Source organism: Mobula hypostoma, chromosome 1 (genome assembly GCF_963921235.1).
Source record: "Mobula hypostoma chromosome 1, sMobHyp1.1, whole genome shotgun sequence".
NCBI lineage: Eukaryota > Metazoa > Chordata > Chondrichthyes > Myliobatiformes > Myliobatidae > Mobula > Mobula hypostoma.
The window spans coordinates 231,443,591-231,466,803 of record NC_086097.1 but is presented as its reverse complement, the minus strand read 5'-3'; the positions used below and the strand labels follow the sequence as shown (position 1 = coordinate 231,466,803).

The 23,213-nt window shown below is 40.1% G+C and overlaps 1 protein-coding gene across 2 annotated transcripts in view; it reads right to left on the bottom strand.

Moving 5' to 3' along the window:
• mib1 (MIB E3 ubiquitin protein ligase 1) overlaps positions 1–23,213 on the bottom strand; it is a 169,733-nt gene that overhangs the window by 106,031 nt on the left and 40,489 nt on the right. For both annotated transcript variants that reach the window (XM_063065926.1, XM_063065933.1), the window contains exons 4-8: positions 14,430–14,534; positions 11,217–11,283; positions 3,562–3,766; positions 3,271–3,454; positions 2,141–2,285 (exon numbers count right to left, since the gene is read on the bottom strand). In XM_063065926.1, coding sequence (XP_062921996.1) covers positions 2,141–2,285; positions 3,271–3,454; positions 3,562–3,766; positions 11,217–11,283; positions 14,430–14,534 — 706 coding nt within the window. The remainder of the gene's footprint in view (positions 1–2,140; positions 2,286–3,270; positions 3,455–3,561; positions 3,767–11,216; positions 11,284–14,429; positions 14,535–23,213) is intronic.

The following is a 23,213-nucleotide window of genomic DNA, read 5'->3' as shown; positions in this document are numbered from 1 at the left end:
GTCTGTGATCTCTCTACAAATTTGATCTTCTAAATCCCACTGACTATTGGGTGATCTATAATATAATTCCATTACGTGCTCATCATCACAAATGCTCTCCCATAAACATTGGCAGCAAACGTCCACATTACACGATTTGTACCAGCAGGCCACCTTCAGAGCACCACATAACATCAAAAAATGTAAGCATTCTGCAGGTTGCTCGGGATTGGAAAATGGACGTGGACTTGGAAAAAAGCTTGTGTTTCCCCTGGACATTGCAGCTACAACACTCCAGCCAGACATGGTCCTGTGGTCCACAACAGCCAAGCTGACATATGTTGTGGAATTGACAGTACCATGGGAAGATGGTGTCCAAGAAGCTTATGAGAGAAAAAAGACCAAGTACTCTGAACTGGCAACTGAAGCTGCCCAGAATGGCTGGAAGACCAAGATTTTCCCTGTAGAAGTCGGATGCAGGGGATTCGTTGCTACATCTACGACCAGTCTACTGAAGAAGATGGGGGTGAGGGGTCACTCCCTCCAACAAGCAATCAAGTCCTTGTCAAATGCAGCAGAAGAAAGCAGCAATTGGATTTAGATTAAAAGGAAAGACAACAACTGGGCTGCAAGATGAAGACAGGAGGGTATGGAACTGAAGGGGGTGTATCTGGGACGCCAGGTAGCACCATTGAGCCCTCTGGAGACATCGTGGGCTTATCAACGAAACGTCAAAGAAGGAGGGTGCCCACCTGATGACTCCGATGACGTACCTACCCTCCCTCCTTGTCACCACTCCAAACACACTGCCAACATCGAGAGTGCCAGCTTACCATAGGGATTGAAACATCAAGTCCTAGTAGCTCTACATTTCTACTCTTTCTTATTCCTCAGTTCCACTCATACAGCCTCAGTGGACAAGCTCTCCATTCTGTCCTGTCTCAGCACTACTATGACATTTTTCCTGACTAGTAATGCCACCCCTTGCTCTTTATTCCCTCCCACTCTATCATGTTTAAAACAATATCTAATGTAATTAGATGAGTTTTAGATTGCGTCTCGTCTCAGCCAAACAGCAATACTCCATCTGTCCAAAAATTCATTGATATGAAAGATTTATTCAATTTTAATAAACGTAGATGATATGCAAGATATACCAGCTGCATCTTTGGACCCTCCTCATCAGCTCCTCAAAAAAAATCCAGACAGCTCATTCCCTTCCCTAACACATCAATTTGACTGCCCTTAATTAAGACCATAAGACACAGGAGCAGACTTAGGCCATTTGACCCATCGAGTTTGCTCCGCCATTTCACCATGGCCAATCCAATTTTCTTCTCAGCCCCAATCTCCTGTCTTCTCCCCATTTTCCTTCATGCCTGGACCAATCAAGAATCCATCAACCTCTCTCTTAAATATACATAAAGACTTAACCTCCAGAGCTGCCTGTGGCAAAGAATTAAACAGATTCAACACTCTCTAGCTAAAGAAATTCCTCCTCATCTCCGTTCTTAAAGGACGCCCCTCTATTCTGAGCCATCATCAAAACTGGGAGTCTATGTCATGAAACTGCGACTCCATTTCTTTTTCCACAGATGCTGCCAGTCCTGCAAACTTCAAGCACTACTCCAAAGCTCCTAAACCTCATCTTAAATCCAAATCCTCTGATCGGGGACACTTCTGTCACTGGGAAGTTTCTCATTATCCAAACCTCTCAATTTTAAATATGGTCTCCACTCAACCTCATCTGCTCCAAGGTGAACAAATCCAGCTTATCCAGTCTCTTCTCAGAACACAACCATTCCTTTTCAGACAACATCCCCCGCAGTCTCTCAAGTGCAACTCCATCCTTCCTATCATGAGGCAACAAAAACTACATACAATATTCAAGCTACGTCCTCATCCATGTTTTGTCAAGTTGTATCTAGCTCTCCCTTCTATGCCCACATTTGACTTTCAGCTTATTTGTGATGTGCTAAGTGAAGCAACAATGTTGACAAAAGCAAGCTTAAGTTTCACTTAAGCTTCCTTCTTGCTTTCAGTGAAGGCAACAAATTGAATACGAAAGAAATCTGTATTAAAATGTCTCATTCAATGTAAAAAGACAAAGTTTTGTAACAGAGGTCAAAAGAATAACATTTGTTTAGAGGTTTATACGCACCACCTGAAGCATTGCTCACAGCAGATCCAGCTGATGCCACTTTAGTAACAGCTGCAGGGTTGTAAGTCCAGGATGTCCCACACACTTCTACTTTCAGATCACTATCAGAGTAAATCTGCTGCACACGCCCAACTTTCCCCAATGTCTAAATTAAAACAAAAGAAAAATGCATATGCATTTTGCTGGGACTGCAAATAGCCTATGTTTTTATTTCTTCTACCAAGATGTATGACTATACACTTCCCTACACTATATCCCATTTGCCACTTCTTTGATCATTCTCCTAATGTGTCCCAAGTCCTTCCTTAACAGTACATGCCCCTCCACCTACCTTTGCACCGTCTGCAAACTTGGTCACAAAGCCATCAATTCCATCATCCAGATCATTAACATACAAGATGAAAAGCAGAGGACCCAACACTGACCTTTGCAGACATCACTAGTCACTGACAGCCAACAAGTCCTCTTTTATTCCTACACTTTGCCTTCTGCCAGTCAGCCAATGTTCTACCCATGCTAGTATCTCTACATTCTATGATATCTCTACATTCTTTTCTCACATCCACCAGTCCACCCTGGTTCTCCCTCCCTTTGTTCAACTTCTACCTACCTACCCCCTCTCCCACACTTGGCTCCATCTGATCATCATTTCTCTTCCCCGCCTCCCCCCAACATTTGGTTCCATTCATGTCCCACTCCTCCCTTGAATACCTGAGCCATCTTTATTCTAATACCCACCAACCTGATACAGGGTCTTGACTCAAAATGGCAATACTTCTCTTTTCCATCTACAGATGCTGCTTGACCTGCTGATTTCTTTTTCTTTTTGCTAACATTTCAGATCAACTGCCTTTCAACAGAGTGCTCTGCAAGATTACATAAATGGTTATTATCCTGAACATTAGATATATATACTACCTATTTGCTGCCTTTTGTTGTTTTAATTTCACATTTCTCACATACACAAATATTCATTTTTGCATTTGCAAAAGTCTTATTTTTAAGGAATCACTCAATTTAGATCAGGTTGAAGACACCAAACTTAGCAGCCAAAATATGGGAAACTACACCAAAAGTCATAGCACAAGAACACTTCAAAACGTAGCTTAAAGGACAAGACCTTCACTTACAGGAAGCATAGCTTCAGCCCATTCTCCATGACCACGCTGAAGAAGTTTGATTCGCTCCAGGTCATAACAAATCTGAACCAGGTCACCAACATTAAATGGTGACGACCCACCTTCTGCTCCCTGTACTACATCTCCACTTCTAACCACATTAGCTTTGGTCAGAACTGCAGGATTGAACGTCCACCTACAGAAGAAGAATCGCAAAGAACTTTAAGAACCAAAGAGGAATGAACTTGTCTTATTTCTAACATATAATTTTTGCGTTTCCCTTCAGAGCTTTTGCCCACATACCTGTTCCCACTTGGATACTGTACAACAATGTCATGATCTTCATCAATGCCACAGACTGTGCCGGTGGTAGTTAATGTCTCAAACATGCCATCTGTCCAACCACCATGCCCATGTTGTAATGACTGAACAATTTCTAGATCCAGATCTATATTTACAAGATCACCAATCTGTAGGCCACCAGGGTTCCGACTCCCATTTTGTTCACCTAGTTACATTTATTACCAAAAATGGAAAAAGTAAAATATGAATGATCATTTCATTATCTTGAAAAGAATACATTAATAGTTAGTTAGTCAGTCATACTTTATTAATCCCGGGGGAAATAATAAAACAATACACTGGATTTGGCAGCCAGCAATGAAATAATTAGAACTCCCAATCTTTGAAATTTATCAATCTCATAACCAATGCCCCATGGTATTATCTTCAGTTCTAGAAATCTCTGGCATACAGCAGCTTCTAATATCACCAAATAGGCAGAGCAGCCAATTACTCTTAAAAAAATACTCATCTAGCAAACTAGAAATCAAAAAATATAACAAGTTTCATTAACTTTTCAAATATTTTGTATGTTAAATAAAGACTGGGATATGCACAAGCTGAAATGTGAATATTTGTACAAAAGGATTTTGAAGCTAAAAAATTTGATTCACTGTAGTTACAATTCAGTTTATCTTAAAAAGTGTATATCTCACTTATAAAGGAATATTTACTCAAGTTATTTTTAATTAAACAGGAGAGTTTAAGTAGTTAAAAGCTCTTGATACTTAATTCATTTCCAAATCCATAAGCTACAGAGTAGCAAACCACTGACATAAACCCTGGATCTCTCTGATTAATTGCACATTGACACTTGGAAAGTTCTTCGAGTTACTCCACTGTTACATTAAGTGGTGATAGCTTTACCACGTACCCACAGCAAATTAAACAATCGCCTTCAGAGTACAATAAAATTAATTTTATCATACAAGATAGAAATTGTCTTAACAAGTGTACATTAAGATGACACCTGGTGGACAAAATTATTAATCCAAACCTATAAGGATTCATTCATTAAATATACAAATGATTTGTTTGCCTTTTCAGATGATTACCCTAAACCTACAGCTTCAGTTAAAGACTTTAAAGAATCAGATGTACAACTTTCTTAAACAGAAACACTGATATTCCTCCTTGCTCAGTTTTTGTTCTATTTATATAGCATAGAAACTTAACTACCACACCACCCAGTTACTACAAATTTCTTTTAAAGCTATTAACTTAGTCAGAGTATAGATACTTACAGTATAGAAACCAGCCCTTCAGCCCAATTTGCCCATAACAAACAGTTGCCTATATATTTAAATCATCCTGAGCAACAGGAGAGGCACCAGAGAAATAGAGGACAGGCAATGTTGTTCCGCCTTTTAAGAAAGGCTCTGAACATATACCAGGAAATTACAGACCAGTGAGTCTGAGATCAGTTGTGGGAAAGTTATTGGAAGGTATTCTAAGGGACCAGGTAAATCAGTACTTGGATAGATATGGACTAATTAGAGATAGACTGCGTGGCTTTGTGCATTGTAGGTCATATCTAATGAATCTTACAGAGTTTTTCGAGGGTTACCGTGAAAGTGGATGAAGCAAGGCAGTGGGTGGTGTCTACATGGACTTTAGTAAGGCATTTGACAAGGCCCCGCATAGGAGGCTGGTCAAAGTAGTTCAGTTTCTCGGCATTCAAGATGAAGTAGTAAATTGGATTAGACATTGGCTTTGTGAAAGAAGCCAAGAGTGGTAGTAGAGGGTTGCCTCTCTGGCTGGAGGCCCGTGACTAGTAGAGTGCTGCAGCAATCAGTGCTGGGTCCATTACTGTTTGTCATCTGAATCAACAACGCAATGATAATATGGATCAGTAAATTTAAGGATGACACCAAGATTGGGGGTGTAGTGGACAGCAAAGACGGGCATCATGGCTTGCAGGGGGATCTGGATCAGCTGGAAAAATAGGCTAAGAAAAGGCAGATAGAATATAATGCAAATAAGTACAAGGTGGATTCAGTAGGACTAACCAGGCTAGACAGTGAACAGTAGGGAGCTGAGAATTTGGGAATATAGGTCCATAATTCAAAGTGTTGTCACATTGGTCTTCATACATCAATGCATTGAGTACAGGAGATGGGATGTTATGTTGAAGTTGTATAAGACATTAGTGAGGCCTAATTTGGAGTACTGTGTGCAGTTTTGGTCACCTATTTACAGGAAAGATGTAAGTAAGTTTGAAAGAGTATAGAGAAAATTTTCAAGGATGTTACCAGGTCTGAGAACCTACATTCAAAGGTTCGGATTTTATTCCTTGGAATGTAGAAGATTGAGAGATGATTTGATAGAGGTATTCAAAATTATGAGCAGTATAGATAGGGTAAATGTAAGCAGGCTTTCTCCACTGAAGTTGGGTGGGACTACAACTAGAGGTCATGGGTTAAGGGTGAAAGGTGAAAAGTTTAAAGGAAAACTTCTTCACTCAGCGAGTCGTGGGAGTGAGGACTGAGCTGCCATCACGAGTAGTTCATGCGAGCTTGATTTCAACATTTCAGCTAAGTTTGGATAGGTATATGGATTTTAGGGTTATGGAGCGCTATGGTCCCAGTGCAGGTGGATGGGAGTAGGCAGCTTAAAAGAGTTTGACATGGACTAGCTGAGCCAAGGAGCCTGTTTCCATGCTGTACTTTTTAATGACTCTTGAGAAAATTTCATTTGCCTGTGCTTATCCATATCCCTCCAAACCTTTCCTTATTTACCTCTAGCTACACATTAATGAGGTCAAGATTAATATGGTAAAGATCTAATGAGTTTGCATAGACAACAAAATACACTTCAGAGTAAACTACTCTTGAAGATGCACTTATTTTAGCAAATTCAGGTTTTGACCATCATTGATTTTGTCATTATGAACCCACCAGTCACTTCAATCACTCTTCATGGTGAACTATGAGTGCGCATGCGCCGGTCATGCATGCAGCCTGTTACAGCCGTTCCAGACCATATTCTTACTTTTTAACTTATGTTATGTTCTGTATTTTTTTTTGTATGGTAACACGTCGAAGCTACACCCTTACTAACATGCTGGTAGGAGGAGTTTTATTTGGGTTTTTAGCACTGGAAATAATTACATTCAGACACGTCTTATTAGCGGGACAGAAGCATGGCAGCATTGTGTATTCCAGGGACCAGCTGATTGAGCTTATGCCGGCTGGTCTAGCGAGCAGAGTGGCAGACACCCCCCGCTGAAATCTGGAGGAAAACACACAGAGGATGCAGATGGGGATCAAAAAGTTGAGGAAAGAGGACCGGGTCGAGACAACAGAGACTTATGGAGAAGAGGAGTTCGGTGGGTAATAAAATGGACAAGTTCATAGCGCTAGCCAGGCGTCAGAGAACATTTCGGGAGTGTAGTGTTATGTGTTTCACTGGAACAGGGCTGCACGAGGACATACCCGATCAAAGCTTCTCCATGGACGGCTTCCAAACCGTTCCGGCTGACCGGAAGTGCACTGAGAGCAGTAAGCGTAAAGGAGTTGGGGGCTTACTGTTCTGGTTAATAACAGATGGTGCAATCCGGGTCATATTACGATCGAGGAACATGTTTGTAGACCAGATATTGAACTTTTTGCTGTTGGACTTCAGCCATATTCCACCGAGATACAACACTGGGCAGCACGGGAGGTCGTTCCTGCCTGTGGCCATTGAACTTGCAGCTCCTCCTGTGGAGGGTCAGACACCCTGAGCCAATAGGCTGGTCCTGGACTTACTTTCCATCTGGCATAGCTTGCATTTTGTTGTTTGTTTGTTTGTGGTTTTTGTATTGCTATATTTATGCTCTATTCTTGGTTGGTGCGACTGTAACAAAACCCAATTTCCCCCGGGATCAATAAAGTATATCTATCTATCAGAAACAACAATCAGTGCTATGATGAACCATTCACACCATCTGCGCTTCTTTTCTTAGAATATACCAACTTAACACTATTACTGTCCAACTTTCAAATACAACTTATCTCACGCAGCATTTAAAAACAGATAAACCTTTGAATCTTGACTATATAGAATTTCTATATAGATTTCCAGAAGAAATTTAATGATGAGAGACTATTGCGAAGGAACAAAGTACATTTAGTTTTAAAATCACATTGCTAGGAAGAATCTTAAATTAAGAGAATAAAAGCAGGAACATGCAGAGGACAAAGACAGAGCAGATATTAGATCATCGACTTTCAACCTAACAAAGGCAAACTAAAATATCTGTTAAGGGTGACAGGAGTTAAGAGAAAAGGACAAGCACATACACATCAGATAAACACATCACTAAAAGCATTGGAATTCCAACTAGGAAGTGATATTTCAGTTGTACCAATGCAGCCTTCAGAAACATAATACAAGGCAAACACGACCCAACAAACCAAACAACCACCTCATCAAATTATAGTGCAGATTGTCATTTGGTTTATTAACCAACCTCAAACTATCTTCAACACAGAATTCCCATATCCCTTGAACACCAACACATCACTAAGGCTTAGATAATCTTTACACTGATGCATGAACATCGATTTCTTTAACTTCCACTAATGCCCCACCCGTTATTTATTTTTATACACACATTCTTTCTCTCACTTTCTCCCTCTGGCCCTCTGACTATACCCCTTGCCCATCCTCTGGGTTCCCCCCCCCACCTGTCTTTCTCCCCAGACCTCCTATCCCATGATCCTCTCATATCCCTTTTGCCAATCACCTGTCCAGCTCTTGGCTCCATCCCTCCCCCTCCTGTCTTCTCCTATCATTTTGCATCTCCCCCTCCCCCTCCCACTCTCAAATCTCTTACTAACACTTCCTTCAGTTAGTCCTGACGAAGGGTCTCGGCCTGAAACGTCGACTGTACCTCTTCCTAGAGATGCTGCCTGGCCTGCTGCGTTCACCAGCAACTGATGTGTGTTGCTTGAATTTCCAGCATCTGTTGAATTCCTGTTGTTCGCGTTTTTTAAAACTGTATATAAAGTGCCTTAAAAATGAGTGTTCTGTGGTTTTGGTTCTATCATCTTAATAAACTGAATGTTTGCAATATGCTTTATTTCTCTGCCCAATTTTATAAGTTTTCTATATACTTCCACTCCTTTCATTAAAATCTGCTTACTGAATTGTCTGAAAAGTAACAATATGAATGCACTTAGGCCCTAATATAAATAAAATTTATTACTATCATTCCATTACTCATCTATTATCACATATACTACAAAGTTTTGTTTTTTCTATTTGTAAATTATTCAAAAGTTTGTAAGAAATATGAAAAAATGCTTTAGAGTAAATCTGCATTTCAAACTGCAGTGGAAAAGGAAGCTGAAGTTATTAAAACAACTGTTACATTCAGCCAACCTTAACAAGGTGCAATGACATTTATCCTTGTATTTAGTGCAGCTCAGTAAGCTGTAAATAATGATTAAACAAAGCAGCTTCTACCACAACTAAAGCAAATAATTATAATACTTACAAACTATTGTGCAATTAATAGCTATCAATATTCTGTACATTTAGGCATCGAGGGAGAGAGGAAGAGGAAAGCCATCCGCAGTACCACCGATGCGGCAGAGAGGGCCTCAAGATGGCTGTGGCTCAAAAGAGGGGAGCCATGGAGTTATAAGTAGCTAGATACCTGGACACAAGCTGGGGTCTGATCAGCTCCAGCTGGGTCACCTGGAGGAGGGTGTATGATGTTGAAAGACCCAAAACACCCAATGATTCCAGGAACATGTGTCCAGAGGCATCAGTAGATGTATGTACACAACAGGCGGGACTATAGCAGTAAAATTATTAAGGAAAAAGAGGATATTTCAATGCATTCTTACTGTAGGTGCAAATGACAATGTGGCTCAATGGTTGTTACCAATTAGCAGAAGCTTAGGTTAACGACCCAGTAACCACCATTCAGTGATCCAGAGTTCAAACACCACCAAGGCAGCTAAAAATAAATTCTGTCAATTTTAAATTAAAAAGAGAACTAGCAGGCCTGACTATAAATTCTCTGGATTGTCATTAAAATACTCTATTTTACAAATGACATCCTTACCCACACGAGTTTACATACAGTTGCCTCTTCAATGCCCTCTTATATGGCCTTGTAAGCCACACAGAAGAATTAGGGATGTGCAATAAATGGCTTGCCAGCGAAGCCAAAATCCTAAAACCTACACTTAAGAGAAAAGCTACTTGCTTCAGGAAAATTGCAGAATAACTAGCTATGGCCAAAGAATAACGAAATTCTCATTCATACTGATAATGAACCCTTGCATGACTAGTTAAATTCAACTTCTGGTTGTCAGAAAGTGAACTGCAGGCCATTTTGTAATTTCAAGGAAAGACAGCAATTCAGCCAGAGATTAGCCTCTTTCCAACTTGTCTCTCTTTCATGTTAACACTCATCAGGTCAAGCATCCTGAATCCTGCTGAACATAGCCATGTATTGCTTTACCACCAGTCCTGAATTTAGTTCAATCATCAGTGAAGCTTCCTTCATGGAAGGCGGCCAATAATACAACTAGACACAGCTGAATTGTAACACTCAAATCATGAGATAGTCACTTGAATCTCTATTTTTCCTGGTTCTCCGCCTCTGCCTCCATTAAGATCCAATAATGTACAAAATGAGCTTGTGTAATAACATCTTGTTTGGGAAAATACAGCTTTCCAGATACGACAATTTCAGAGAGAGTTGTTGAACCACTTTTATTCCAGCTTTTTACCATCCCAAGTCCTTTCGTATTTTCAGATAAATGTTCTGCATTTTCAACTCTCCAAAGGCTATTACCAACATAATCAGTTCTATTTTCATTTCTCTTCTTTTCCACCAATCATAAACATTTATTTTTGTTCTCTACACCTTTAGCCATACAATCCAAACCACATCCTAAAACTTTTCAAGTATTCTAAGTTTTAATGAAAAATCATCAACCTGAAACTTTACCCGTTCCTCTCTCCACAGACACCACCAAAATTATTGGGTGTTTAAGCATTTTCAATTTTTCTTTCTTATTTCCAGCATCTACAGGAATGTGCATTTGAATGTAATCAAGCCTCAGTAAAATTCTGCTGCTTAATCCTGGAAAGAAATAACTGGCCTCCAACAACTACATAATAATTGAATAATTATTTGAGGAATTTTCTTTGCAATCAATGTTGATGAATTAGTTCTGTGGTACCATATTCGACCAAAAGCTGCCTTCAGGGTTTTTCCCCAAGATTTTTGGCAGAGAAGTTATCACCTAATATTTGTCATTAACTAGTCCAAGGTGATATGGAAATGCCAATGTGTGACTGGAAGAGGGCAGTGCATCCCTTGACGAACCATTATCAAAAGGCAATGGATTAATCCTTGGATTGATCACAAACTATGATACAGCTGCAATACAAGTTCAACAAAAGGGCAAAAGAAAAAGATTTGCAAAGTCATCATCATGCTATTATGATCAAAATGCAGCAGCCTTTTAAGCTCAGATGATTATTGATAGAAAACAATGACAGAAATAAACCCAGAATCTTGAATACATTACATGCTAAAATCCCTATTTTCATCCATCTAGTCAGTTAGCTTCTGTGGGCCTTCATAAAAAACGGCTGCAGTTACATACCAAGAACAGGACAATGATCTCTGTAAAAGGAACCGCCTTTTGCATCTTGCACACATTTCAGGTCAGACTGGTTAAAAAAAATAGGGAAAAAGAAAGAATATTACTGCTGTTACACAACATACTTTTGTTAAAAAAAAAGCACAAGGAACAAACTATTCACTTAATATAATTTCACTCAAGTACCAAGTAAACCAAAAAATAAATTATAACTTTACAAATGGTTCCACGACTTTTGTTTCTATAGAATTAATCAAAACAGATTATAGATTGGATCTGACTGTTCTGTTGTTATTTTCTTTGCAGTTTAACAATTAATTGCTTGTATTTCATATAACTACTTGCTGCTTAATGTGCTTCCAGGTGGCCACAGGATGCATATTCAATTGTTCAGTGTGTCCCCTGGTGGTTACATTTGAATAATTTTGGATAGCGTTGGAAGCTTCTCTTTGGATTGCATTATTTGAATAGAAGCTTTCCAGTTGGCAGACTCTTGCTGGAAAACAAATCATCTCCCAAATCACAATTCTCTTGCAGACTGCATCAGGTTTTCCTCCAGGATTTCCCTGTATTTTGCAAACATTTTACCCTCTACCTTCACAAGCCCATCCAGGGCCTACTACAGTAAACAACCCACAGTATGATGCAGCCACCACCATGCTTCATGGTAGGGATGGTGTGTTTTTGATGATGTGGAATGTTTGGCTTATACCAAACATAGCGTTTAGTCTGAAGGCCAAAAAGCTCAATTTTGGCTTCATCAGACAATAGAACTTTCTTCCAGCTGACTTCAGAGCCTCCCACATCCTTCTGGCAAGCTCTGGTCGAGATTTTATGTGTTTTTTTAAAAAACAGTAGCTTTTTCTTTGCCATTCTCCCATAAAGCTGCAACTTGTGAAGCACCCAGGCAACAGTTGTTGTACTCCTCCAGAGTTGTCACAGGTCTCTTGGTGGTCTCCCTCACTAGTCCCCTTCTTGCAAGGTCACTCAGTTTTTGAGGAAGGCCTGCTCTAGGCAGATTTACAGCTGTGCCATATTCTTTCTATTTCTTAATAACTGAATTGACTGTACTCCAAGGGATATCTAGTGTCTTGGAAATTTTCTTGTATCCATCTCCTGACTTGTGCTTTTCACCTTTTTGCGTAGTTGCAAGGAGTGTTCTTTTGTCTTCAGAGTGTAGTTTTTGCCATGTCACCAGCAGTTGGACCTTCCAGATGCAGATGTATTTTTACTATAATCAATTGAAACATCTTGACCGCACACAGTGACCTCCATTTAAATAATTATGTAACATCTACAACCAATTTGTTAAGTTAGACAACCTCTCCTCCTCCACTCTCACCCTGAACACCAGCGTGCCTCAAGGCTGTGTGCTGAGCCCTCTTCTGTACTCCCTTTTCACCTATGACCACATTCCTGTACATGGTTCTAACTCTATAATCAAGTTCGCAGATGACACCACGGTGGTTGGCCTGAGCAGAGGGGATGACGAGACGGCCTACAGGGACGAAGTCCAGCACCTGGCCACGTGGTGTGCCGACAACAACCTGGCCCTTAACACCCAGAAGACCAAGGAGATCATTGTGGACTTCAGGCATGCTAGGAGCCACACTCACGTCCCCATCTACATTCAAGGAACTGTAGTGGGGCGTGTATCAAGTTTCAAATTCCTTTGTGTCTACATTTCCGAGGATCTCACCTGGTCCCTGAAATCCTCCATCCTGATCAAAAAGGCACAAGAGCGCCTTTATTTCCTGCAGAGCATCAAGAAAACTCACCTCTGTCCCAGGATACTGACAGACTTTTACCACTGTGCCATTGAGAGCATACTCACCAACGGCATCTCAGTGTGGTACGGCAATTGTCTCGTATTGGACCGCAAAGCACTCCAGCATGTGGTGAAAACTGCCCAGCGGATTATCGGCACCCAATTGCCCACCATTGAGAACATCTACCATAAACGCTGCCTGGGCAGGGCGAAAAACATTATCAAGGATGCATCTCACCCTAACCATGGGCTTTTTTTTACTCTCCTCCCATCTGGTAGGCGCTACAGGAGCCTCTGCTCCCGCACCGGCAGGCACAGGAAAAGCTTCTTCCCTGAGGCTGTGACCCTGCTGAACCTCACATCAGAGCGCTAAGCAGTATTGCACCCATATTGTACTGTCTCAGTACTTTTATATTTGTGTGCTGCAGCACTTTTTATTCGCAGTTATTTTGTAAATAACACTATTCTTTGCATTTCTGGTTAGATGCTAACTGCATTTCATTGGCTTTGTATCTGTACTCGGCAAAATGACAATAAAGTTGAATCTAATCTAATCTAATCAATTGGCTGCATCAGTGATGATTTGGTGTGTTATATTAAAGGGGGTGAATACTTATGCAATCAATTATTTTGTGTTTTATATTTGTAATTATAAGTTGCTAGCTCGACCCTCAACCCAGAATGATCAAAAGTCTGCAAGGAGCCAGCCGGATCCAAACCCTGGACCTCTTGTTCTGAAGTCCGAGTGTGGATACCACTACACCATTGGCACAGACAAAGGAGGTAGGATTCTCCCTTAATCCAATGTTTTTTGCCAATATTGTGTTTTCCATATATGGTTTTAATCTGAAGTATTTTTTCTAATTTATATTTTCTATTTTTCAGCTATAAGTTTCAATTTCATCTTAGACCTCTTTTGAGAGCACTGCACTGGAAAAGATGCTGGATTACAGTAACACGGAAGATCTTTTGCTATTGACTAGAAGATACGAGTCAGCCTGTGTTATTTCTGCGTTTAATTATCCAATTATGACATAAAAGAACTACTTTAAGGATATAATAGCGGTGTGCCAGACTGGAATTTCAAGCTGAAATCAATGGGAATCAGAAATTCTGGTCACTCAAAGGTGCGAGAAACAAACAATTTCAAAGTCAAGGTCAAAAGACCTGTTTGCTTGGTTTGCAAAGTAACTTTAAAACATAAACAAAGTATGAGAACTGGTGATCCAAATTTTATTTGCATAGAATATAATGCAAGTTATACTTCAGTGATCTTCATGAAGAACAATCTTTGCCTTGGTGTACACACATAACCTTTTCCCATCTATAAACTTATTATTCATGTACAGCATAAATACTGCACACATCATATTGCCACCAAAAAATTATAAGCTCGATTTACAATACCTAATCTCTTTACCTTGAAAGTAAAACATTACATCACTTACCATGCCTTCAAACCCCACTCTGTACAAATTCTTGGCTCCATTGTCCCACAAAACATATGCTGCACTGTGAGGACTAGAAGCACTCCAATCTTGAATTTCAGTCACCTAGAAAAAAGACATTCAAATCATTATAGCAATGTCCGAAAATCTAGGTACAAGTTGGAGGTAGTAAATAGTTGTAAAAGAAAGGAAAACCACTATAAGGTCTATGGAAAGCACCAAAAGAACAGCAGTGAATAAGAATGGCAAAGCATCAAAACCTGGCAGGTGTGATAACATACGTCAGCAGAGGCCGCAGAAGATAAAGCAATTTCAGTAGGATACGCTTCAACATTCTGTGTGCAGCAAACAATTCCTCACTTCCTTGACAGTGGAAGGATTGATCTTGTTTGCACAGATAATATTTCATAAGTTTTGGTTTTAATCTCCTCTTGGAGGAACGATGGCTGATAGGAACCAACAACAATAATGAGAAACTATTTTAAAACAAAAAGAAATGAGCGTAAAGCAGAGCAATGGGGGTTACAATTTAAAATTAGTAGCAATCTAGGAGATTTAAATATGGACTCAAGAATTATCTGCTGGAGAACTCAGTGACTTATGCAATGTGGAAGCAAAGGGATGGTCAACATTTAGATGTGGGGTCCTGACTCTTTGTAGCACTGACTTCTTGTAGAACTTTATATTGAAAAGTATTGTGGGAGACTCAAAAAGCTACTACACATCAACGGGATTAGAAGCTCTTTGATAAAATTCATAGGTCACATTGGATTTGGCAAGAAAAAAAAAATGAAGATAGATCACTCAAATGAACAACAGCAGATATTTCAGTTGAGATGAGAAATTCTGCAGTAAAACAAAAGGTATAGACTACCATCAAAACAGAAACAGAGCATAACCATTTCTGCACTATTATAAATGAACCATATTGGAGAGTGTCACACATAGAGCTCTTTGAAATAAATGACAACACCTTTCAGAAGTTAAAGGACATTGCAGAAAGCTTCCGCATTCTCCAAAGATTGGTATTTTGTTGACATTTGGAGAGTATTAACTGTTTCTGAATTTATAACGTCAGCAAACATGAAGGTAAAAAGCTGAAAGCTAGGTGGTCAATAGCCAAGACGAAATAGGGAGATCAATAATCCCCAACAAAATGAAATGATGAGTAGAGATGAGACAAAAACTAAAGCAAGTTGTCGAGTGACAACTAAAGCAGTTGGATGGAGGACCTCATTAGCAAAGTTGTCCACCAATTCCTTAAGTTTCTCACGAGGCAGATTTGTAAAGGGATTGAAGAAAATATTTCAGAGCTAACAAAATCCCATCTAATCCCATCTGATCCTCAGGCTGACTTACCCTACATTTGCCTAAAATGCTCCATCTTTTGGAATTCCACCGGAACAGACTGAGAAACCATCTTCCCCTAGTAACATCAGACTAAGAAACTACAGTAGCTTTATTCAATAACCTATAATCAAAATTGTAACAAAAACCTTGGTTCCAATGATTAGATTTACATATTCGACAAGTATGAATAGCATCTCAAATTACAAAATTCTAATCATTGTGGGGAAAAAAAAAACAAAGGTCTGCATTTATACAACAACTTTCACATCCCTTTCAGGACATGCAGATTATTGAGAGTATTTATTGCAATAGCGTCGGAAATACTTGGGGCTTATCTCAACAAAACAAGGAACCACGAACATAATATGATGGTGACAAGATAATCTGTTTCAGTGATGATGATTCAAGACAGCAAGAGTAACAGAGTGCATTCTGCTCCCACCAATAAACAAACATTTTACAGCGCAAGTACTACTCAATCCATCTTATCTTCCAATGCCCACAAGTATTGACTATCCCACTTCCTTCTCTATCTATTCACGTTACTTTTCTCCATATTCTAATAAAACTATAAACAGGTTTAACAAACAGCGGCCTAATTTTCTGAATATACTTTTTCTTTTAATCTAAACTCACATTCTATATAGCAACACACATAAAAAATGCTGGTGAACACAGCAGGCCAGGCAGCATCTATAGGAAGAGGTACAGTTGACGTTTCGGGGCGAGACCCTTCGCCAGGACTCACTGAAAGAAGAGATAGTAAGAGATTTGAAAGTGGGATCTCCCAGTGACCACACATTTTAATTCCACGTCCCATTCCCGTTCTGATATGGCTATCCACGGCCTCCTCTACTGCCAAGATGAAGCCATACTCAGATTGGAGGAACAACACCTTATATTCCGTCTGGGTAGCCTCCAACCTGATGGCATGAACACTGACTTCTCCAACTTCCGTTCATGCCCCACCTCCCCTTCATACCCCATCCCATATTTATTTATTATTAATTTTTTTTTCTCTCTCGCTTTTCTCCTTCTGTCCCTCTCACTATACTCCTTGCCCATCCTCTGGGCTTCCCCCCTCCCCCTTTCTTTCTCCCTAGGTCTCCTGTCCCATGATACTCTCATATCCCTTTTGCCAATCAACTCTCCAGCTCTTAGCTCCATCCCTCCCCCTCCTGTCTTCTCCTATCATTTTGGATCCCCCGCCCCCTCTCAAATCTCTTACTATCTCTTCTTTCAGGTAGTCCTGACGAAGGGTCTTGGCCCGAAACGTCGACTGTACCTCTTCCTATAGATGCTGCCTGGCCCGCTGCGTTCACCAGCATTTTTTAATGTGTGTTGCTTGAAATTCCAGCATCTGCAGATTTCCTCGTGTTCATAATCTATATACTAATAATTAGAAATAGTGTCCTCAGCAATATTCCATGGCACAGTTTAACAACACAATAAAGAACTGGGGACAAAATTGTCTCCAAATTTATTGGAATCTGCTTGAAATTTTAATTTTCCCTAAAAATTGTGTCTTAAAACTCCTCCCTCCTAGATTCCCTCAAATGAAAGGTGAGCCAAGATAGAAATTAAACAATTTAACTACACCTTAGCCAACACCTTCCATGATACTCACAAATACTCACAAACCCTCTTCCAGAAGAAACTGTTTAGAGATTGATCGAGGAGGAAACAGCTATCAACTCCAGCCTAGCAAAGTATGCAATAAAACACATACATAAAAATGTCAAAACTAAGAGCAATAATTATCTCAATGAATCAGTCTACTATACTACCTTTATTTATAAAATAAAAAACCTGCAAATACAAGGCAATATCCTAGAGGCTCTGTACTAGATGATTTTTTTCAATCTCCTTATAATTTACTTGAATTCCCTTTCCACTATGATTTTAATTTAGCCATTCATACACGATGGAGGCCATGTATCCATGACACAAATACCTCTTTTGCTACCTTTACAGGTTACTAAATAATTTAAGTAGTTTATCACAGCCATCACTTATTATACACTGAGCATTTTCTTTATCAAGAACACTAAATTTCAATAGCATGGCATTGATGAATTCTAATCCGAGGAAAATGTCCAAATTTAGTACTTATTTTCACCAAGCATGCATCCTTCAGTTTTAAACCAATGCTTTGTCCAGCAGCTTTTCCCCTCAATTGATGACATCATTTAATATCATGTTCCCATGTAATTTCATGTTCCCATGACTCAATAAATATCATCTCACTTTCCATTTATCAGAAATGTTGCTCCTTTCATAGCAGTCCATTGCATTAACATATCAAATTGAAAATGGAAGTCAAAAATATTGAAGATGCCTGCTTACATCTTAGATAAATTATAGTTTTTTGTAACAGTATCCTCTGCAAGAATTCAAAATATTTCCAATTTGTTTATTCTTCATATAATATGTAATACAGTTCAAAAGCCTTACTATTTGTTTAAAAAAATCTATAATTTAAATGTCTTCACCAGTTTGCTTTGCATTTCTCTACCATAATACACTACAATCCAATGACTGAAGAAACCGCATTGTTTCTCAAAATAAGTTTGTCTGATATAATAATGTTTAGTATTGTTTGTCCTCTCCAATGTATGTACATTAACAAGGAAGTCTACAACTACACAAAATGTAATGTAGCCATTGAATGAAAAATTCTCCCCTCAATCTTGTATTTTTGGTTGAGTGTCATGAAACAGCACCAAGACTGTAAATGCAGAGACCAGTAAGAAATATAGGAGCAACAAAAAAGGCATCCTGACTTTTTGAGAATTATTTTTATATGATATTACATTTTATTTATCCTTTTTAAAAAATAAATTATATATTTCTTTTATTTCTTTCTGTTGTGCTTGAGGTACAGTAAAATCCTTCATGCGAAGGGAAAACGCAAGAAACATTCCAGCAGATAGTTAAGTAATTTTCAGTATATCTATCAGCTTTACCAGACTTCCAATTTTAAAGAACAAGCAGCATTTAAATTTCAACAGTGCAGACAATTGAAAAAAGATATTCCACTAACTATTTTTTGGTTAGAAATATTAGCATTAGAAATCATACCTTACCACACAATTAAAATACCTGATCAGTTATGTATAAAGGAACAATGAAGTTCAGTTCATGATTATTTAAGTACGGATATCTATTCAACCCTCTGCAATTTACTGTACATCTCAAAAAAGCCTGAAATTCCCTCCACTGCTGTATCAAGTTAATTGTTATACAATGCCAAGGTCAAAAATATTGAAATTCAACTATATACCCATTCAGATACTGTAGTTGTTAGAATCTGGAGCAACACGGCCATCTGCTGGAGGAAGTCAGTCCTGATGCAGGGCTTCAGCTCCAAGCACTAACACTTTCTTTCCTCTCACCAATGTTGCTCATTTGTGCTGTATTCATTCAATTATATTAACAACTTTATATTGTTTGTGGATATGCATCCATTATTAATTGGAGCCCATATCTTTCTGTCTAACTTATATGTGCTCACCCAGAACTCAGCTCAATAGAGTTCTCCTTATCAAGCAAATCAAAGGTTTTGAGGACAATGTAGAAAAATAACATTAAAATACTGATCAGCTATGATCTCAAAGACAGCAGTTCAAAAGGCCAGATGGCCTCCACCTGCTCTGAACTACGTTTTTTTCCCAATCCTGACTTTTTCTGTTCGTGAGCTGAAACTCAATCTGCGCTTGTTTATTACTACCAGCCCATGACCCTTATCCTGAGTGATAATCTTTTATGTGGCATCTTATCAAATGCCATATGGATACTCAAGGGTGGTTCCTCTTCATCGACCTGTTTATTATATCTTCAAAGAACTCTCATAAATGTGCCAAACACAACTTCCCTTTCATAAAACCATGATTACCCTGATTGTTTTGCAACTTTCTACATTGGCTGTTATTCTTCCTCAATAATGCTACCAATATTTCCTATTGACTGATGATAGGCTAACTGGTCCACTTTAACAATTTCTGACGCACTACTTTCTTGAACAGTGACAGTGAATTTGTGATTTTCTAATCACAAATTGGGGGGGGGGGGTAGAAATGGATTGAAGGGACACAGGATAGAACAAATGGCAAAAAAGCAAAGATAGCTTGCAGTCAGGCTGCCAAGATAGGCAGGCAAATGATATGACAAAATCGCGGGCAGCAGGGTGAATATCAGTTCATTAGGGATGCAGAATCAAAAATGGTAGCAAATACAGTAGACAATGTGTTATATCTCAGAATCTAGGGGATGTTTTGGGGGAGGGGGTCATTTCCAATGGATAAACCAAATGTAGATGTCGCAGAACACCTCCATTTTGTCCACTGAAAGGACACTGATCTTCAGAATCCTCACATATGCTTCACTTCAACTGTCTGACTTTGATATTGCACACTTTTCCAAAAAAGGTGAACCTAATCTAAGCAATAGCATCAAAATTTGTAATGAGGTGTAATACAACTCTCAGGACTTAGTGAATACAACAGTTTGTAAGAATTGACCACTTCTGATCAACTGTACATTGATCAGAGCTGGGGCCCACATGGATGCCCATGGCTACACCCTGATAAAGTGGGAAGAACCGAAAGGGTAATTGTTGAGAGTGAGGACCAGTTCCACCAGATGGAGGAGGGTGGTGGTGGAGGGGAACTGGTTGGGTCTGTTGTCGAGAAAGAAACGACCTGGTTTCTCGCAGGTCAGCAACGCTTGTTTGAAAGGAGAGCTTCACAGGCGTTCAGGCTCATTCTGGGGGCCCAATCAGTGGCAGCAGCAGGCCACAGCGTTGAGCTTTCTCGCAGGTCGGCAACACTTGTTTAAAAGTACAGAAGGGCGGCCATTGTTGGGAGCAGGTCAGTGGTAAGAGTAGGAGTGTCAGGCTTTGGCTCAAAGGAGGCTTCGGCTTGAAAGAAGCATTGGCTCTGGGTAAGCTTCTGTTACGGATTCATTTTTGTTTTCTCTCTTACTGTACCTAGTGTAGTGAATGGCTGTTGTGTGTTCTTCATGCCGGATGTTAGAGACCTGGGAGACGCAGAGTCTCTCAGGGAACTACATCTGCATGAAGTACATCCAGCTGCAGCTCCTTGAACACCATGTTAGGGATCTGGAGCAGCATCTGGATGACCTTGAGCTTGTAATGGAGAGTGAGAAGATAATCAGAGTAACAGGGAAGCAGCCACCCCTAAATTGCACGACACATGTAGCTGGGTAACTGTCAGGAGAAATGGAAATGTGAATAGGTAGTTAGCGCAGAGCACCCCTGTGGCCATTTGTCTCAAAAATAAGTATATCACTTTAGATACTGTTGTGGGGGAAGACCTCCCAGCAGAATGCCACGGAGACCAGGTTACTGGTACTGAACATAGGCCCATGATACAGAAGGGAAAGGGGAAGAAGAGGGGAGCGATAGTGATAGGGGACTCAATAGTCAGGGGAACAGACACTGTGAATGAGACATCCGAATGGTATGTTGCCTCTCTGGTGCCAGGGTCAGGGATGTCTCACACCGTGTCCACAGCATTTTGGAGAGGGAGGGAGAGCAGCCAGATGTCTTGGTACATATTGGTACCAATGATATAGGAAGGAAAAGCAATGAGGTCCTGAAAAGAAAATTTAGGGAGCTAGGTAGAAGGCTGAGAAGCAGGACCTCCAGGGTAGTAATTTCTGGATTGCTGCATGTGCCACACTCCAGTAAGGATAGAAACAGGATGATTTGAAGATTAATGTATGGCTGAGAAGCTGGTGCAAGGCAGGGCTTCAAGTTCTTGGATGATTGGGATCTCTTCTGGGGGAGGTATGACCTAATACAAAAGGGACAAGTTGCACCTGAACCCAAGGAGGACCAATATTCACACTGGCAGGTTTGTTAGAGCTGTGAGGAGGTTTCAAATTAATTTGGTGGGGGGGTGGGGGGGTAGGAATGGATTGAAGGGACACAGGATAGAATGAATGGCAAAAAAGCAAAGATAGCTTGCAGTCAGGCTGCCAAGATAGGCAGGCAAATGATATGACAAAATTGCAGCCAGCATGGTGAATATCAGTTCATTAGGGATGCAGAGTCAAAAATGGTAGCAAACACAGTAGACAATGTGTTATATCTCAATGCATGACGTATACGAAATAGGTGGATGATCTTGTTGCACTATTACAGATTGTCAGGTATGATGTACTGGTCATCACTGAATCAAGGCTGAAGGATGATTGTAGCTGGAAGCTGAATGCCCAACGTTACATGTTGTATCAGAGGGATAGGAGGTTAAGTAGAAGGGGTGGCGTGGCTCTGTTGCTAAAGAATGGCATCAAATCAGTAGAAAAATGTGACATAAGATTGGAAGATGCTGAATCATTGTGGGTTGAGTTAAGAAATTGCAAGAGTAAAAGGACCCTGATGGCAGTTATATACAGGCCTCCTAACAGTAGCTGGGATGTGGACTACAGAATACAACAGGAAATGGAAAAGGCATGTCAAAAGGGCAATGTTATGATAGTCATGGGAGATGTCAACATGCACATAGACTGGGAAAATAAAGTTGGAAATGGATCTCAAGAGAATGAGTTTGTTGAATGCCTACAAGATGGCTTTTTAGAGTAGTTTGTCATTGAGCCTACCAGGGGATCAGCTACACTCGATTGGGTGTAATGTAATGAACCGGAGGTGATTACGGATCTTAAGGTAAAAGAACGCTATATGATCTGTATGGATTTTAGTAAGGCATTTGACAAGGTTCCACAAGGTAGGCTTATTCAGGAAGTCAGAAGGCATGGGATCCAGGGAAGTTTGGCCAGGTGAATTCAGAATTGGCTTGCCTGCAGAAGGCAGAGGGTCGTGGTGGAGGGAGTACATTCGGATTGGAGGGTTGTGACTAGTAGTGTCCCACAAGGATCGGTTCTGGGACTTCGACTTTTTGTGATTTTTATTAACGACCTGGATGTGGGGGTAAGAGGGTGGGTTGGCAAGTTGGCAGACGACACAAAGGTTGGTGGTGTTGTAGATAATGTAGAGGATTGTCAAAGATTGCAGAGAGACATTTATAGGATGCAGAAGTGGGCTGAGAAGTGGCAGATGGAGTTCAACCCGGAGAAGTGTGAGGTGGTACACTTTGGAAGGACAAACTCCAAGGTAGAGTACAAAGTAAATGGCAGGATACTTGGTAGTGTGGAGGAGCAGAGGGATCCGGGGGTACATGTCCACAGATCCCTGAAAGTTGCCTCACAAGTAGATAGAGTAGTTAAGAAAGCTTATGGGGTGTTAGCTTCCATAAGTCGAGGGATAGAGTTTAAGAGTCGTGAGGTAATGATGCAGCTATAAAATTCTGGTTAGGCCACACTTGGAGTACTGTGCCCAGTTCTGGTCACCTCACTATAGGAAGGATGCGGAAGCACTGGTAAGGGTACAGAGGAGATTTACCAGGATGCTGC